The sequence below is a fragment of the Stylophora pistillata genome, chromosome 3 (assembly GCF_964205215.1).
Source record: "Stylophora pistillata chromosome 3, jaStyPist1.2, whole genome shotgun sequence".
NCBI lineage: Eukaryota > Metazoa > Cnidaria > Anthozoa > Scleractinia > Pocilloporidae > Stylophora > Stylophora pistillata.
Window position 1 is genome coordinate 6,367,167 of NC_142521.1, and position 12,834 is coordinate 6,380,000.

At 39.1% G+C, this 12,834-nt stretch overlaps 4 protein-coding genes across 4 annotated transcripts in view; 3 read left to right on the forward strand and 1 right to left on the reverse strand.

The window, feature by feature from the left end:
- Positions 1 to 1,916: 1,916 nt before the first annotated feature.
- Positions 1,917 to 4,307, reverse strand: LOC111345643 (collagen triple helix repeat-containing protein 1). Its single transcript, XM_022952926.2, has 5 exons — positions 4,089 to 4,307; positions 3,924 to 3,980; positions 3,278 to 3,396; positions 2,695 to 3,033; positions 1,917 to 2,392 (listed from the first exon to the last, which is right to left on the reverse strand). The coding sequence occupies exons 3-5, from the start codon at positions 3,377 to 3,379 to the stop codon at positions 2,036 to 2,038; spliced, it is 798 nt and encodes a 265-aa protein (XP_022808661.2). The 5' UTR covers positions 3,380 to 3,396; positions 3,924 to 3,980; positions 4,089 to 4,307; the 3' UTR covers positions 1,917 to 2,035.
- Positions 4,308 to 9,956: 5,649 nt separating this feature from the next.
- Positions 9,957 to 11,337, forward strand: LOC148734303 (uncharacterized). Its single transcript, XM_088755250.1, has one exon. The coding sequence runs from the start codon at positions 10,180 to 10,182 to the stop codon at positions 11,335 to 11,337; it is 1,158 nt and encodes a 385-aa protein (XP_088611376.1). The 5' UTR covers positions 9,957 to 10,179.
- Positions 11,246 to 12,834, forward strand: part of LOC148734304 (uncharacterized) — a 3,010-nt gene continuing 1,421 nt past the window's right edge. Inside the window, exon 1 of the mRNA XM_088755249.1 lies at positions 11,246 to 11,360. The gene's annotated coding sequence lies outside the window, so the exon portion shown is untranslated. The remainder of the gene's footprint in view (positions 11,361 to 12,834) is intronic.
- Positions 11,727 to 12,834, forward strand: part of LOC148734305 (uncharacterized) — a 1,197-nt gene continuing 89 nt past the window's right edge. The window contains exon 1 of the mRNA XM_088752752.1: positions 11,727 to 12,834. This exon is cut by the window's right edge and continues 89 nt beyond it. Within this exon, the coding sequence (XP_088608878.1) occupies positions 11,727 to 12,834 (1,108 nt within the window).

The window sequence follows — 12,834 nt, forward strand, 5'->3', positions numbered from 1 at the left end:
ACACGTAACATCTTTAAAAATAGCTTATCGGGAATATTTATCAAGCTTGCTGTCCCTTACCGAGTGAATCTGCCTTTATTTTTGCAGCCGGGTTTGTCCAAGGATCGAAGCAGTGTGCACATGGAGAACGCAGCGAACGCAAGGAGAAATGCGTAAGTAGAAAGTCTAACTTTTCCTTTTCAAACCTCAAAGACTACTTTAAATTTAAATAGCTGAAGCCGAGGAATGACGAGGGTCATGAGGGACCGTGTAGAAACTTTGCTTTGGTGTTTATAAGCTCCAAAATGGCAATTTTACAACACGTAAGCTTAAATATTTCAATTCACCCATTCACTGTGCACAGGATCGCTTACAATTTTTTTTTCCAAACGGTGGAATCCCTCGTCCCTTTGAACGAAGTTATTTTGAGTTTTTAGACGTGCAAAAACTACCGCGAAGACGCTTAATTTATTGGTTTTAAACTTCTCAGCCGTACTAGGTTTGTAGTTCGCGTTGCTTAAAGTTGAATTTTGGCGGGCTATGGCGACGTACTCTCCCCAAGCCTTGTCAACCACGATAGCCGTAGCAGCGCCAACCGTAGTGATTTGCTTAAACTCCCTTTTGTCAGTCTTAGTCCGCGAAATCTTCGTTTGATGCTCCTTCGTTGGGCTGAACCGTACTGGCAACTTCCATTTCTTCGTTGTTACTTGAGTACGATGTATCACAGCTCTCAGTTGAGAATGCTGAGGGTAGGTATACATCGCTATCAGACATTATTTCAGGAGTATTTCAACTCTGACTAATACAAAATTACAAGAGATGTGAGAGATTTGTATTACAGCGTCAACTGAGAGTTTTCGCAATTTTCTACGTCATCACACGTCAATTCGTTCCCAGTCTTTTGGACAATCTTTTGGGCCCAAAAAAATCGGGTTTTGATTTTTTTCAAATTTTTCCTCTATCGAAATTGGTTTTTATATATGTTAAGCTAGATCTAGAAGCAAAAAATATTTAAAGTCATGGGCACTTTAACTTGAGACAACGAAGCGCCAGTAACCATTAAGAAATGTTAAAGTTTTCGACGGATGGTTATTCATCTAAAGGGGTTACTTTATATTTTAGTGTAATTGCTTACTTTGACACCGACTTGTTCGGTAGAACTGTCAGGAGTTCACCGATCTGTTTCCACAAGATTATTTGAAGAGCACTGAACTGAAGAGGCTTGGAATAAATTTTCAAAAGATTGACACTGAGGTGATTGACACTTCTGACACTGAGGTGAACTTTCGAGGACCTGGTGAAAAGTCTTTGTCACTGGTGATAAGAGGTCACGATTGTACTCGCAGTACTTTCAAACGTGTGCGATTTTAGAAGAGAAATCTCAGATGAAATTCAACTTTGAATCCTTTTGAAACCCTGTTTCCCAGATTGAGATCTCATGTCCGAAGCGTGCATAACACAATCTGTCACAAACTGCTTCTCTCTAAAGTCCACTTCTCACCACATTTGGTGGTATTTTTCGAAATAGATGCTTTTTATTGTAAAACGACATTTTTCCCTCTTATCTGAAATCACTGAGAAGGTAATTGAAGCGTGAAAGCCTCCTGGAAATTGATATGAAATCGTTCATGCAGTCCAGTTCCATGCCGCGAGCCTAACTTTGGTGGAAACGCAATTAAGAATTTTGCAAATGTAGTGGTGTTTTGTATGTGGTTATTTATCAGAAGCATTTACTTTGCATTTAAGAGTACGAATACTTTTACACTGACTTGGTCAGCAAAACTGTCACATGTATATCAAATGAACAAGGAAAATATGTCCAGCATATAATGCATTCTGTTCTCTAAGTTCAATGATAACGAAGAATATGTAATTTGATTTGCCTCACCACTTTCTTAGTGGAAATGAATGAAATTGATATATAACAGATATTTGAATACTTTCCAGGACTTTATTTCTAAAGTTGTAAATCTTTAACAGGCATGGCATTCTTCTAGGTCTAAAGATAGTTTTCTTTAATTTTCCCAAAAAGTCCAACATATCACGTGTGACGTGTTTACTGCTGAGGCTTTGGCACCTCTTCAATGAAGATCCGGGACATTGACTGCCAGCCGGTATACGCGTCAGCACTCTTATGGCCAGAAACACACTTTCCAACCCAGAATCCCACTCGCACCTTTCCCTTGTGAATGTTGCTACAGTGACCTTCAATATGGCGGTGGCGATGAAGATCGTGGTTTTTGCCGGTTCGCATGTAGAACGCGCCGTCAATCGGGCCAGGAGAGCTGCACTCGGCGCCATTGAAGGTGAAATACCAACGGCTACAGCAACCGTCACATCCATGAATCCTGAGGTTACCAGCAAAGTAGACATGGAGGGAAGTGTCTGTGAAGTTCTTCATGAACTCGCAGTTCTGCGCAGAGAAAATAAATGTGATTAGTAAATATTGTTGCAATATCCAAGAATTTGTTTGTCTTGCACCTATTTATCTTTCGCCACAAAAATGGGAGACCTACATTCAAACTCAAAAATCATCTTCAAGGCTTTTACTGATACCATTCAGTGATTAGGAATAAAATTGTCACAAATCCATTGATAAATTACTGGGTTTAATTTCATTTTTTCTTGAGAAAATGCTGCTTTTTTCGTTGTCAATAGCTCTTGATGCTTAAGACAAATAACTACGAAGATCATTATCTGTTTAGTTACTCTTACTTGGATTACTCCCGAGTCTTTGCCGTCGCCTCTCTTCCATGTACATTCTTTCCAGTTCATGTGTGAGGAAAGCTGAGACGCCCCTGGATTTCCACTCTCGCCTTTCTCTCCTCGCTGTCCTTTTTGGCCTTTAGGGCCTTGGACACCAGGCTTTCCTTTTGAACCTTTACTTCCTTGAGGGCCAGGAGGTCCTTGGGGCCCAGAGTTTCCAGGACTGCCCGATTTTCCTTTGGTTCCGTCACGTCCATCACGGCCAGGTGCCCCAGGAGGTCCTGCCATACCATGCATCCCAGGGATACCATTTGTCCCTGATTGTCCGCAACAGCATTGTGAGGCAGGCTGTGACGGAAACAATAACAAAAGCCAAATGTCTAAGCCAAATATCTAAGCGGACTGCTCTACTAAAAAGGTCAGGATTTTACAATTTTACACTGTTTGTCTTGCAATTAAAGCTCTTACGATTTCTGAAAAATAAGTATGATCCCTGCGAAACCTTCAATCACTTACGAAATCAATACGCTATAAGGAAAAGCGAGGGAACAGCTATCCGCTCTCCCAAAACTGCTAAACATGTGGGACTTACTCTGATGTCGACTGGTTTGCTGCTCTTGTTACTGGTGCCATTACACAAGGTGATCAGCGGTAGAATCAGTAAAATTAACATGATTGCCGATGAAAGGTTCATTATTGTAAGCTGATGAGCTGTGGATAAACATGAAACAAAGGCTAAAAGAAAGGGTAACTTTTGACCAAATGAAAACGAACAGAATACTTTCACATCACCAGAAAAAAAAATTAACGATATTGAGCTTGTGCTCGTTCACTGTATGCTACTTCTCTCCCAAAATCAGAGGTCACTTTAATTTGAAAATGGTATTCAATTTTTGCGTTCTTTGGTTGAGATTTGTAAACATTTCAAGTTGCATTTTAAGTTTTATCAGAACTGGAGAAGTGGACGTCTTTGTTTGAATGAAGTGATTGGTTTGAGGCCAGCATTTTTGTATTGGTGGAAAATAATATTTTCTCGGAATCCGAAATCATTCGTTGGAGCGAAACACATTATCGTCACTTTGTATAATACTTACATCAAGGAAAAAGCACTTGTTGGTTAGTGCTATAACATTTTTCAAGTTAGTGGAGAACCAATATAAATCTTTGATGATTTTTAGATCAAAATCGATGTAAAGCATCAGACATGTTCCCTGAATCTAACCAAGTGATCCACTCACCTTTAAAAGCAACTCGACACTTGTTATGAAATTTTCAAAACGAAGGAATTAACGTAACTGCAAAGCAAAAGAAAAATATTCGTTTTAACAGCTTGTCAACAATGAAAACCAAAGAAAATAAGAAAATGTAGTTAAAACTGCAACCTTAATCTCCGCGATGCTTACCTCACTAGTGATTGTTTTGAATGTGGGTAGCAAAATTCTTTTTCAGTGCAAATAAGAAAACGTTTTATGTTTGCTTGACATCTCGTCCGAACAAGTTTGAGAAACAGCAGACGTGTTGGATCCGTTCTAAGGTTTCATTCTTTTGTGTCTTACTATTGGCCAGAGCAGATACTTTGATTTACTCAGCTAATTAGTCCAATAGAATAAAGCGTTTCACTCTTCAGTGTTACGGTACCACATCTCAGTTGTTGCATCCTCTCCAAGAGTCAGCTGCGATGTGTCCAATGTGTTCCTGTTTGAAAAAGTCGAAGAATTGGCTTGAACTATATCATTAAATAGGAACAGAAAGCTGTGGTGCGTTCCTGAACAAAATATTTCCTTTTTTTGTATTTCTTAAGGCCCTAAAGATAACGCTGTTTATATTTGAACCAATTGGATTACCTTACATTTAACGTGTTCATCAATATTATACGTTGAGAAACAAAATTTTATGTATTTATAATGAGCTCATAAGAATGCTAATTAGACCTGAAGATTCGACATTATTGAGACCAGACGTTTAAAAATATCTCACCTCCAATTAAGGCACGTTGGTGTTTGATTATGCCAAATACCGATATCGGTAGAAAGCTTGGGGGAACAGAATCAATTATTTCTCATACAGAAATCGTTTTTAAACGATGAAGTTGCACTGAAAAAGAGCCGGATACATTACTCAACATGATAATGGTACGGCTATAAAGACAACGAATTATGATGTGTCTGATGTTTTCCTGCCTAAAAAGTCCAAGATGAATTCTTATAGTTGCTACAGAAAATTCTGAATGCGTCAGGTTCCTGAACAAAATATTTACTCTTTGTATTTCAAAAACTCTTAAATATTTAGGGAGGTCATATCTGAAGGACATTTTAACCTCGTTGTTACGTGGCGCTTCCTTACCAAATTGAGATAGTTTGTAAGTTTTTGTAAAAATATGCAGTGCGGTGTATTTCTTGCTTAGCTACCGTACATTATGTCGGAATTGCAGTGAATCATATCAGTTATTGACGAACGGAAGAGCGCATCGTTTTGGCGCGTTGTCATCGATGAAATGAATCAGAGATACCTTTTCCATTTCCAGTCATGTGTCTGCTTTATTATTAGAAACTTTGGCAAGGGTTTAGTAAGTATAATCACTGTTTACCGGGGAGTTTTACAGAACTTTAATTTCAGATGTTCAAGGAAGAACAAAATGTTGCTGACAAAATCATTTCTGGTGACTATGTTCGTGACCATAGGATTTTTAGAGACTTAACCAGACATAAAAGATATCTCCGGCCATTTCAATTCTATCAAGTTTTCGCCTTTGTTTGGTGTGCCACATAACAATGAATATCGTTGGAGCGCTGAGAGGACAAAATGGATTAGGTTCCATTTAAATATCGTTTTTAACAGTTGCATAGAAAGAGAGTAAAGAATTATTCAACATGAAAATTGAATGTTCGCAGAGACGGCGGCTTTCTCTTAAATATTTAGTACTTGCCTAAATGCGAAATCACTCAACTTTATTTTGTTTAATAAATGAGCTTCTCGTTAAGACAAGTTTGTGAATAATGAATCAGAATAAGAGTCATTAATTTTGATGAATAAAATGTCCTTTATGTGATCCTTTTCCTTTTATTGGATTTGCTTCAAACTGGTTTTTTTTGTTGAACTTGAATGTTTCTACTTTATGTTATAAAAATACTTTTGCGCAGAACCGCCAGGAATAAGCCGTGACAAGGAGAGAATGACAAGGAATTAACGAGGATAATTTACCGGTTTTGTACACAAAACATGGCTTTGTCATTTCCCATAACACCTTCCAGATGCCTGTCAACAAAACAAAAACGATCGTCTCGCCCGGTTCTGTTTTTTACCTTTTCTTTCTTGTGTAACTACAATGGAGATTCTTTAGGTTGAATTTAAGTTATGTGCGAAGGCTATAAAGTAACATCAAAAGTGTTCGTAATGAAAGTCGGTAAACAGAGTCTATCTTTCTCTGCAATTTATTTCCTTCGCAAACAGAACCATAGAAGACTACCATCAAAAACCAGAGGTCTTTTATTGATTCTGGATAGAGAGAAAGAACATTTCTTACTCAAAAAGGTTTGAGTTAAACTATAAATGCTGAGTACTTTGTAATAAATTTACTTTCTGTATTCAATGTTCGTAGTCTACCTTGTTGAATAAATTTTCATGCTTACCTAAGCACAATCTCGTATTTTTTTTTTCTCATTCACAGTCAAATCTTCTCATGGCTTACACTCTTGAGAAAGAAGTGATTGTAATGATCACCGACCGCGGTGGAAAGACATTCTTTTTTCATGCTTGGTCATAGCTTCTTTTACTGATTTGCTTTTATTCAGACTATTCAAAAATGCTGAAATTAGACATTCAAAGTCCTTTGAAGGAGAGAGAAGGTGTCTTTGGAACCGACATGATTGCTTGTAAGATCTGAGTTCAAGCAGAAAAATGAAAGAGGTGTAATATAACATGTGAAATATCTGCGTAACGATATATTGCCAACAGTATGAAAACCAAAAGCATTGCATAGGAAATTGAGTTGCCTTGTTCAGAGATATAGAGCAGTTGCAGTTTAGTTTTTTAAACTGTGAACAGTTGAAACACCCTGGTGATGCAAGAAGGCTTCGGGATACATCATAAAACGTTGGCCTGCTTTCTTATTCTTTCTATTGCGAGAGAGGGGGGGGCAGGTAACAGTTCTTCCTCGCAAGTTTCCTCCCCTCCCTTGCTCCCTCAGTAAGAGCTTTTACTGTCACGCCATCGTGCGTTAAAACTAAGAACAATTGAATGTCTGAAGCTTCAAATACAATCTTCTTGTTGAGAGATTGTTGTTGAATAAGAAATCCACCCAAGTCTCCTGTGTTTGTTTCTCTGAGATTTTCCGCTAAGTGGGTATTTACAAAATGTAGATATAGTTATTTAACTTAGTTACGAAATGTAAGCAAAATCTGCTTGTTTTGCCACGAAGTGATTAGCTGCCCACCGAAAATTTGCATAAGGTCATCAAAGCAAATTTTCTACTTCAGTTCGACTGCCTAGAGGACAAGTTGTCATCGTCGCTGACGAGAAAACTGTTTACTGACCGTAGAGGTGGTAGCTAATCTCATGTAACATGAAACTAATAAAACTGAAGATAACTTTGAAAAGGAAAGTCGCACCACGTTGAAAACAAAAATTCGCAAGCCCCTCTCAACTCTTTGTTGTCAATACGATCGAACAGTCCCTATTTTACTGAGAAATAAAATAAACATAGTCTATATACGCTAATTAGCTAGCGTTCTGAAATATAGCGGCGAAGTGCGGGAAGCATTGCGCCTGACGGTTCGTGGTTGTGAAGCATTTCTCTCCTGTTCTTAATGGATCCTACGTGCTTCTTCAACTCAACAATGCACTCAGTGCGTTTTTTAATCATTTCTTTAGTTTTTAAAACAGAGCTATAATGTCCAAATTGGCAATAATTGGATAAAAACAAAGGAAAAATACGACGGCCAAAATTTGACAAGGAGACAAAATTCCAATTTGGCAGTCTGAGGAATTTCCAATACAATAATTCGAAATCGAAACACTTTGAAATGTTAAAATTCCTTGTTCATTAGACACATGAACACATGATTTATTTCCACCCTTCAAAATAAAAAAATTTCATTTCAAAGCCATGTATGCGCTTGAAAAAGAACGCTCTGGTTGGTCAGAAATCGATTAGCTGTATCAAAACTGAGAAGTAAAGAGTTTCCCCCAGAAGTAATGCAAAAACCACTAGATAACGAGGGCTTCGACAGTAAGAACTGCAAGTACAAGTCCCGAGGCGAGACTCGATTTCAAGACTTTTAAAAGGAGCCTAATATGGGTTTTGAGCTCGAGGATTTACAGCATTTTTTAAGGTACGTATAACGCACGCCAACTCCAAGAGCAAAGAGGATGCACGAGGGGGATTATGTTGACAAGGTTTACTTCCTCCTATGATGCAATTTTTTAAGTTCTGTGAATGTTTTTAAAACAAACTTGTGACAATGATTTAAATCTTACTGCTTCGGGATTTTGCTTCTTTTATAAGTTGAGTGGCACCATTGTATTAATTGTAAGATGTGTAATTGATTTTCTTTCGTTCTTTTTTCATCATTTAATCATTAGTCTGTTTTCCCTGCGACTGAAAAGTCCCTTTAGATACTTCAAAGGAAATAGGCGGGTGATTATGAATGTTTTGTAAGTTTATGAGTCTGTACTTTCAGAAACAAAAACGCCTTCAACGAGATTGGTTCCGAAACAAATATTACATAGATAAATTACTTCAAATGTTTCCTTTGATTAGAACCGCGAGAGACCAGGCAGCGACTAGTTTTAGTTTTGGCGCGGGACGCACAGCAGAGCGAGGTTCCAAATTAACTGTGCCCTTAAAAGAGGCACTGTGAGAGTTTAAGTGTCTTGCCCACGAACTCAACGTATTGTCCCGGCCGGGTCTCGAACCCAGGCCTCTCGACGCGGAGTCTAGTGCATGCATCGTCTTATAAATTGAAAAGTTGGCGCGAGTTTTCCGGACCAATCACAAAGAGAGGTGAAGTAAATCTAACGCAATTCCCATGCACACATCAGTGATCATCGCATACTTTACAAGAACAAAGTTTATTAATACTTAAATTACAGGTGTTTTCCTCAACACTTAAATAACCGGGTTTTTTTTTCATCAAAACTTAAAAGTAAACTGCATAGTCTGAAGCCACAACATAAAAATCTCAACACCAGCGTTCAAAGATGAGAAAAGAAACCAACAGATACAAGGATTTTTCGGCAAAAAGTTTTGAAAGGTGTTTTCTTTTTTTTTTTCTTCATACTCTCAAACTAGAGCATAATGACTTCGAAACAAACGTCCATACAGGAGTATTACAATTGATAATTTCTGTCAGCTTAAGTTCTGAGGAGAATAAATTGAAGCCACACTGATTGTGTCCTAGCCTCCTTGGACTGTGTTTCTCCACCATCAACGTCTCCAGTTATGCACAGTAGTGATATATGCTTGTGTCAGTTTTATTTGCAGATGATTTTCTATCAGCACATCAGTGTGGATCAAGACAAAGCTAGAAGACTGTTAAACACCTGCCGTGACGTGTCACATCATTTCAAATCTCACACTTCTCAGAAATTATGAGGAAAAGGATTAGAATTATTATTATTATTATTATTATTATTATTATTATTATTAGTATGTTACTTTCACAGTGGCTTCATGAAAACTGTAATCTTGAAGAAATATTCTTACAAATTATAATCACATCTGTAAGGATGAGAATCTGTTTGCACAATAAATCGTGACCTATTTACAAAAGATTATTTACAATTTAGATAGGATGTGTTTTGATCAGAAGACTTATCGTTCTGCATAGAGCACGACGTTATTTTTAGCAAAATTAATATCAATATACTGTTATAAATAAACTCATTAATAAAAATGTCAAAAAAGAGTAGTAGCAGCAAGTCTTTAGGACATTCCTGCCATAACTAAGTAATAGAACCCAAAAACAAGAGCAACTAATTTACAAAAATAGCAGATGAATTTTCAGTCAGTCTGAAAAGCAAAAAAAGAAAATAAACCAACATGAGAACATCACCATGTCATATCCCAAAATAGTCCATTTTACAGTTGTGTGCTTGGTTGCCAAGCCTTTGAACGGGAGTGAGGCTAGGGGTGACCTTGTTATGACACAAACCCTGCTGCTTTTCAACTGATGTAAATCACTTTGTTATCATGCTAACTAGATACAGGTCTTTATCACAACACGGTCACTGAATCAAAGGCTTGGCAACTAAGTACACAACTGTAAAATGGCCTATTCTGCCTCGTCATCATACGCACTACGAAGTCACGTGAGAAAGCACCAGCCGCTCAAGTGGTCAGTGCACTTCCCGCCTTGCTCGAGTCGGTCAGCACAAAAAACAGGCGCGGTGTTAGAACAGTTAATTCGGAAAATTTTCTCAATTTAGCCGTGAGGTACATTAGAAGGTGTGTACGTACCAAACTGGAAGCAAAACAAATCGTCAATAGAGCCGAAAATGACAGAATCTCAACTTGCTGAAAATGGCGCTGCGCCAAGCAACAGCGAGTCGGCCATCGTCGCGGCCATCAGTTCCATGAGCGAGCTGCTAGTTTCTTCCATCACTTCACTGAAGTTTACCATGACTGAATCCCTCGGTCAGATGAAGGACACCATTGACCACCTCGCAATCGAGGAAGGTTCTTTAGAGGAAAATGCTGAAACTGAAGAACAGCTAGAAATAGCCGCCTACATGGACCAACGATCCACACAGCAGTCGGACAAAAACCAGCAATCTGGGTCCGCAGTGTCAAATAGTGGGGCTAAAAAGCCTACAAGTTCTCAAACAACTGAGCAGAGCATTAACACTCTGATAAATCAGAGCTCTGAATCTCAGCGTGATGTTCCTGATGGGGAAATTGACCTACTGTCAGGCATTGCGAACGATCTCAAACTTGATCAAAAGAAGGCTCCTGCTATAAATGAGCAGATCGCCAAAATTGTCCATGGCTTAATGAGAGAAAAGCTTACGGACGAAGTTCTGACGGCGACACAGAATCGCTATAATACGCCAGAAAACTGTGAATGTCTCACCTGCACGAAGGTCAACCATCTCATTTGGGATAAACTTAAACCCGACACGAGGTCTGCTGATATCAAGTTGCAACGAGTGCAATCCAACCTTGTCAAAAGGCTCATTCCTGTAGTTTCTATGGCTGAGAAACTTGTGCAGGCACAGGATAAAATTCCCAAAGATGCCTTGGATGCCCCTGATTTAATAAGAGCGGCCACTGATGCCATTGCTCTGATAGGTGCCGCTAATTTCGAGTTAAACATGCGGCGCCGGGAGAACATCAAGCCCGAGCTAAACGAAGACTACAAGCATTTGTGCTCCAGCTCGGTCCCACTCACAGACTTCTTGTTTGGCAATGATGCCGATTTGTCTAAACAACTGAAAGATCTCGCGGAAGCGACCAAGGTCAGCAAAAAGCTTAACCCCAAAGTGGAAGGCCACAAAAGCAATGGATACAGAGGTTACAAACACGCAAAGTCCAAAGCATTTGGCTACAAGTACTCCTCGCGTGGCCCAGGCACTCAGATCAATAAACATTTAAACTGGAAAAGGCCCAGCCCCCCTTACAACAAAAAGGACGAGGGGAGGAGGCCAAACAAATAGGGCCAGAAAACCCCTTAAATGAGGTAAGCTATAGCACAAGTTATTTTCGAGCTGGTAGATTGCAACAATTTGTCCCAGCATGGAGAGATATAACTGACGACCCAGAAGTTTTAGATTGGGTTGAGCACTGTCATTTAGAGTTCGTAGATGATGTATCCCCAGTACAGGAACTGGGTTATAAGGTCATCAAATTCAATGATACCGAATCTGCTATTATAGATTCTGAAATTGTTAAACTCCTTAATAAAGGTGTAACTGTGGAGTCTACTCACTCTCAGGGAGAATTTGTATCATCCATTTTCCTTAGACTCAAAAAGAATGGAGTGGACTACAGGATGATCCTAAATTTAAAGGAGTTAAACCAGTTCATTGTTTACCGGCACTTCAAAATGGACTCACTCAAGACAGTGACAGATCTAATGACCCAAGGATGTTTTATGGCATCTGTTGATATAAGAGATGCATACTATACAGTGCCAATTGCCATAGAACATCAAAAATACTTGAAATTCATGTGGCGGGACAAATTGTATCAATATACCTGCCTACCAAATGGGTTGGCATCCGCCCCTAGAATTTTTACAAAACTGTTACAACCAGTGTTTAATGTACTCAGGCAAAAAGGTTATTTGTCTTCCCCGTACATAGATGATTGCTACCTTCAAGGAGCTTCATACGGGGAATGTTACGAAAATGTACTAGAAACTGTTATGTTGCTCAGGGAACTTGGGTTTCCTATTCACGAAGAAAAATCAGTGCTTGTACCATCTCAGGTCTTGACATGCCTGGGATTTGTACTTAACTCAATCACAATGACTGTGCATCTTACTGACAGCCGAAAGGAGAAACTGAAAAATGCCTGTCTCAACCTAGTTAACAAAGAGAACTGCACAGTCCAACAAGTGGCAGAGGTCATTGGGCTGCTAGTGTCAAGTTTGCCAGGGGTAGAACTTGGCCCTTTACACTATCGCAGTCTTGAAAGAGATAAATCTAATGCCTTGAGAGAAAACAAAGGCAACTTTGGGTCTTCAATGACCCTCTCCCCTAGTTCTAGGGCAGAACTCAATTGGTGGATAACTAATGTGGATACCTCAAACAAACTTATTTCTCATGGTGAACCAGAACTCCTCATTCAAACTGATGCCTCTACCCATGGCTGGAGAGGTGTGAGGGGAGACCAGAGAACAGGGGGGAGGTGGAACCAACAGGAAGCACCCCATCACATTAACTATCTAGAATTATTGGCTGTACTCTTAACGTTAAAGGCTTTATGTGGAGAATGTGCTAATTTGCACATTCGGGTTCAATGTGATAATACCACTGCAGTTTGTTATATCAACAATATGGGTGGCTCAAAGTCCCCCGACTGCAACTCAGTCACAAAACACATATGGGATTATTGTGTTGAGCATAACATTTGGTTAAGTGCCTCACATCTGCCAGGATGTGAAAACACTGAAGCAGATAGAGAATCTAGGCACTTTAATGACCATACTG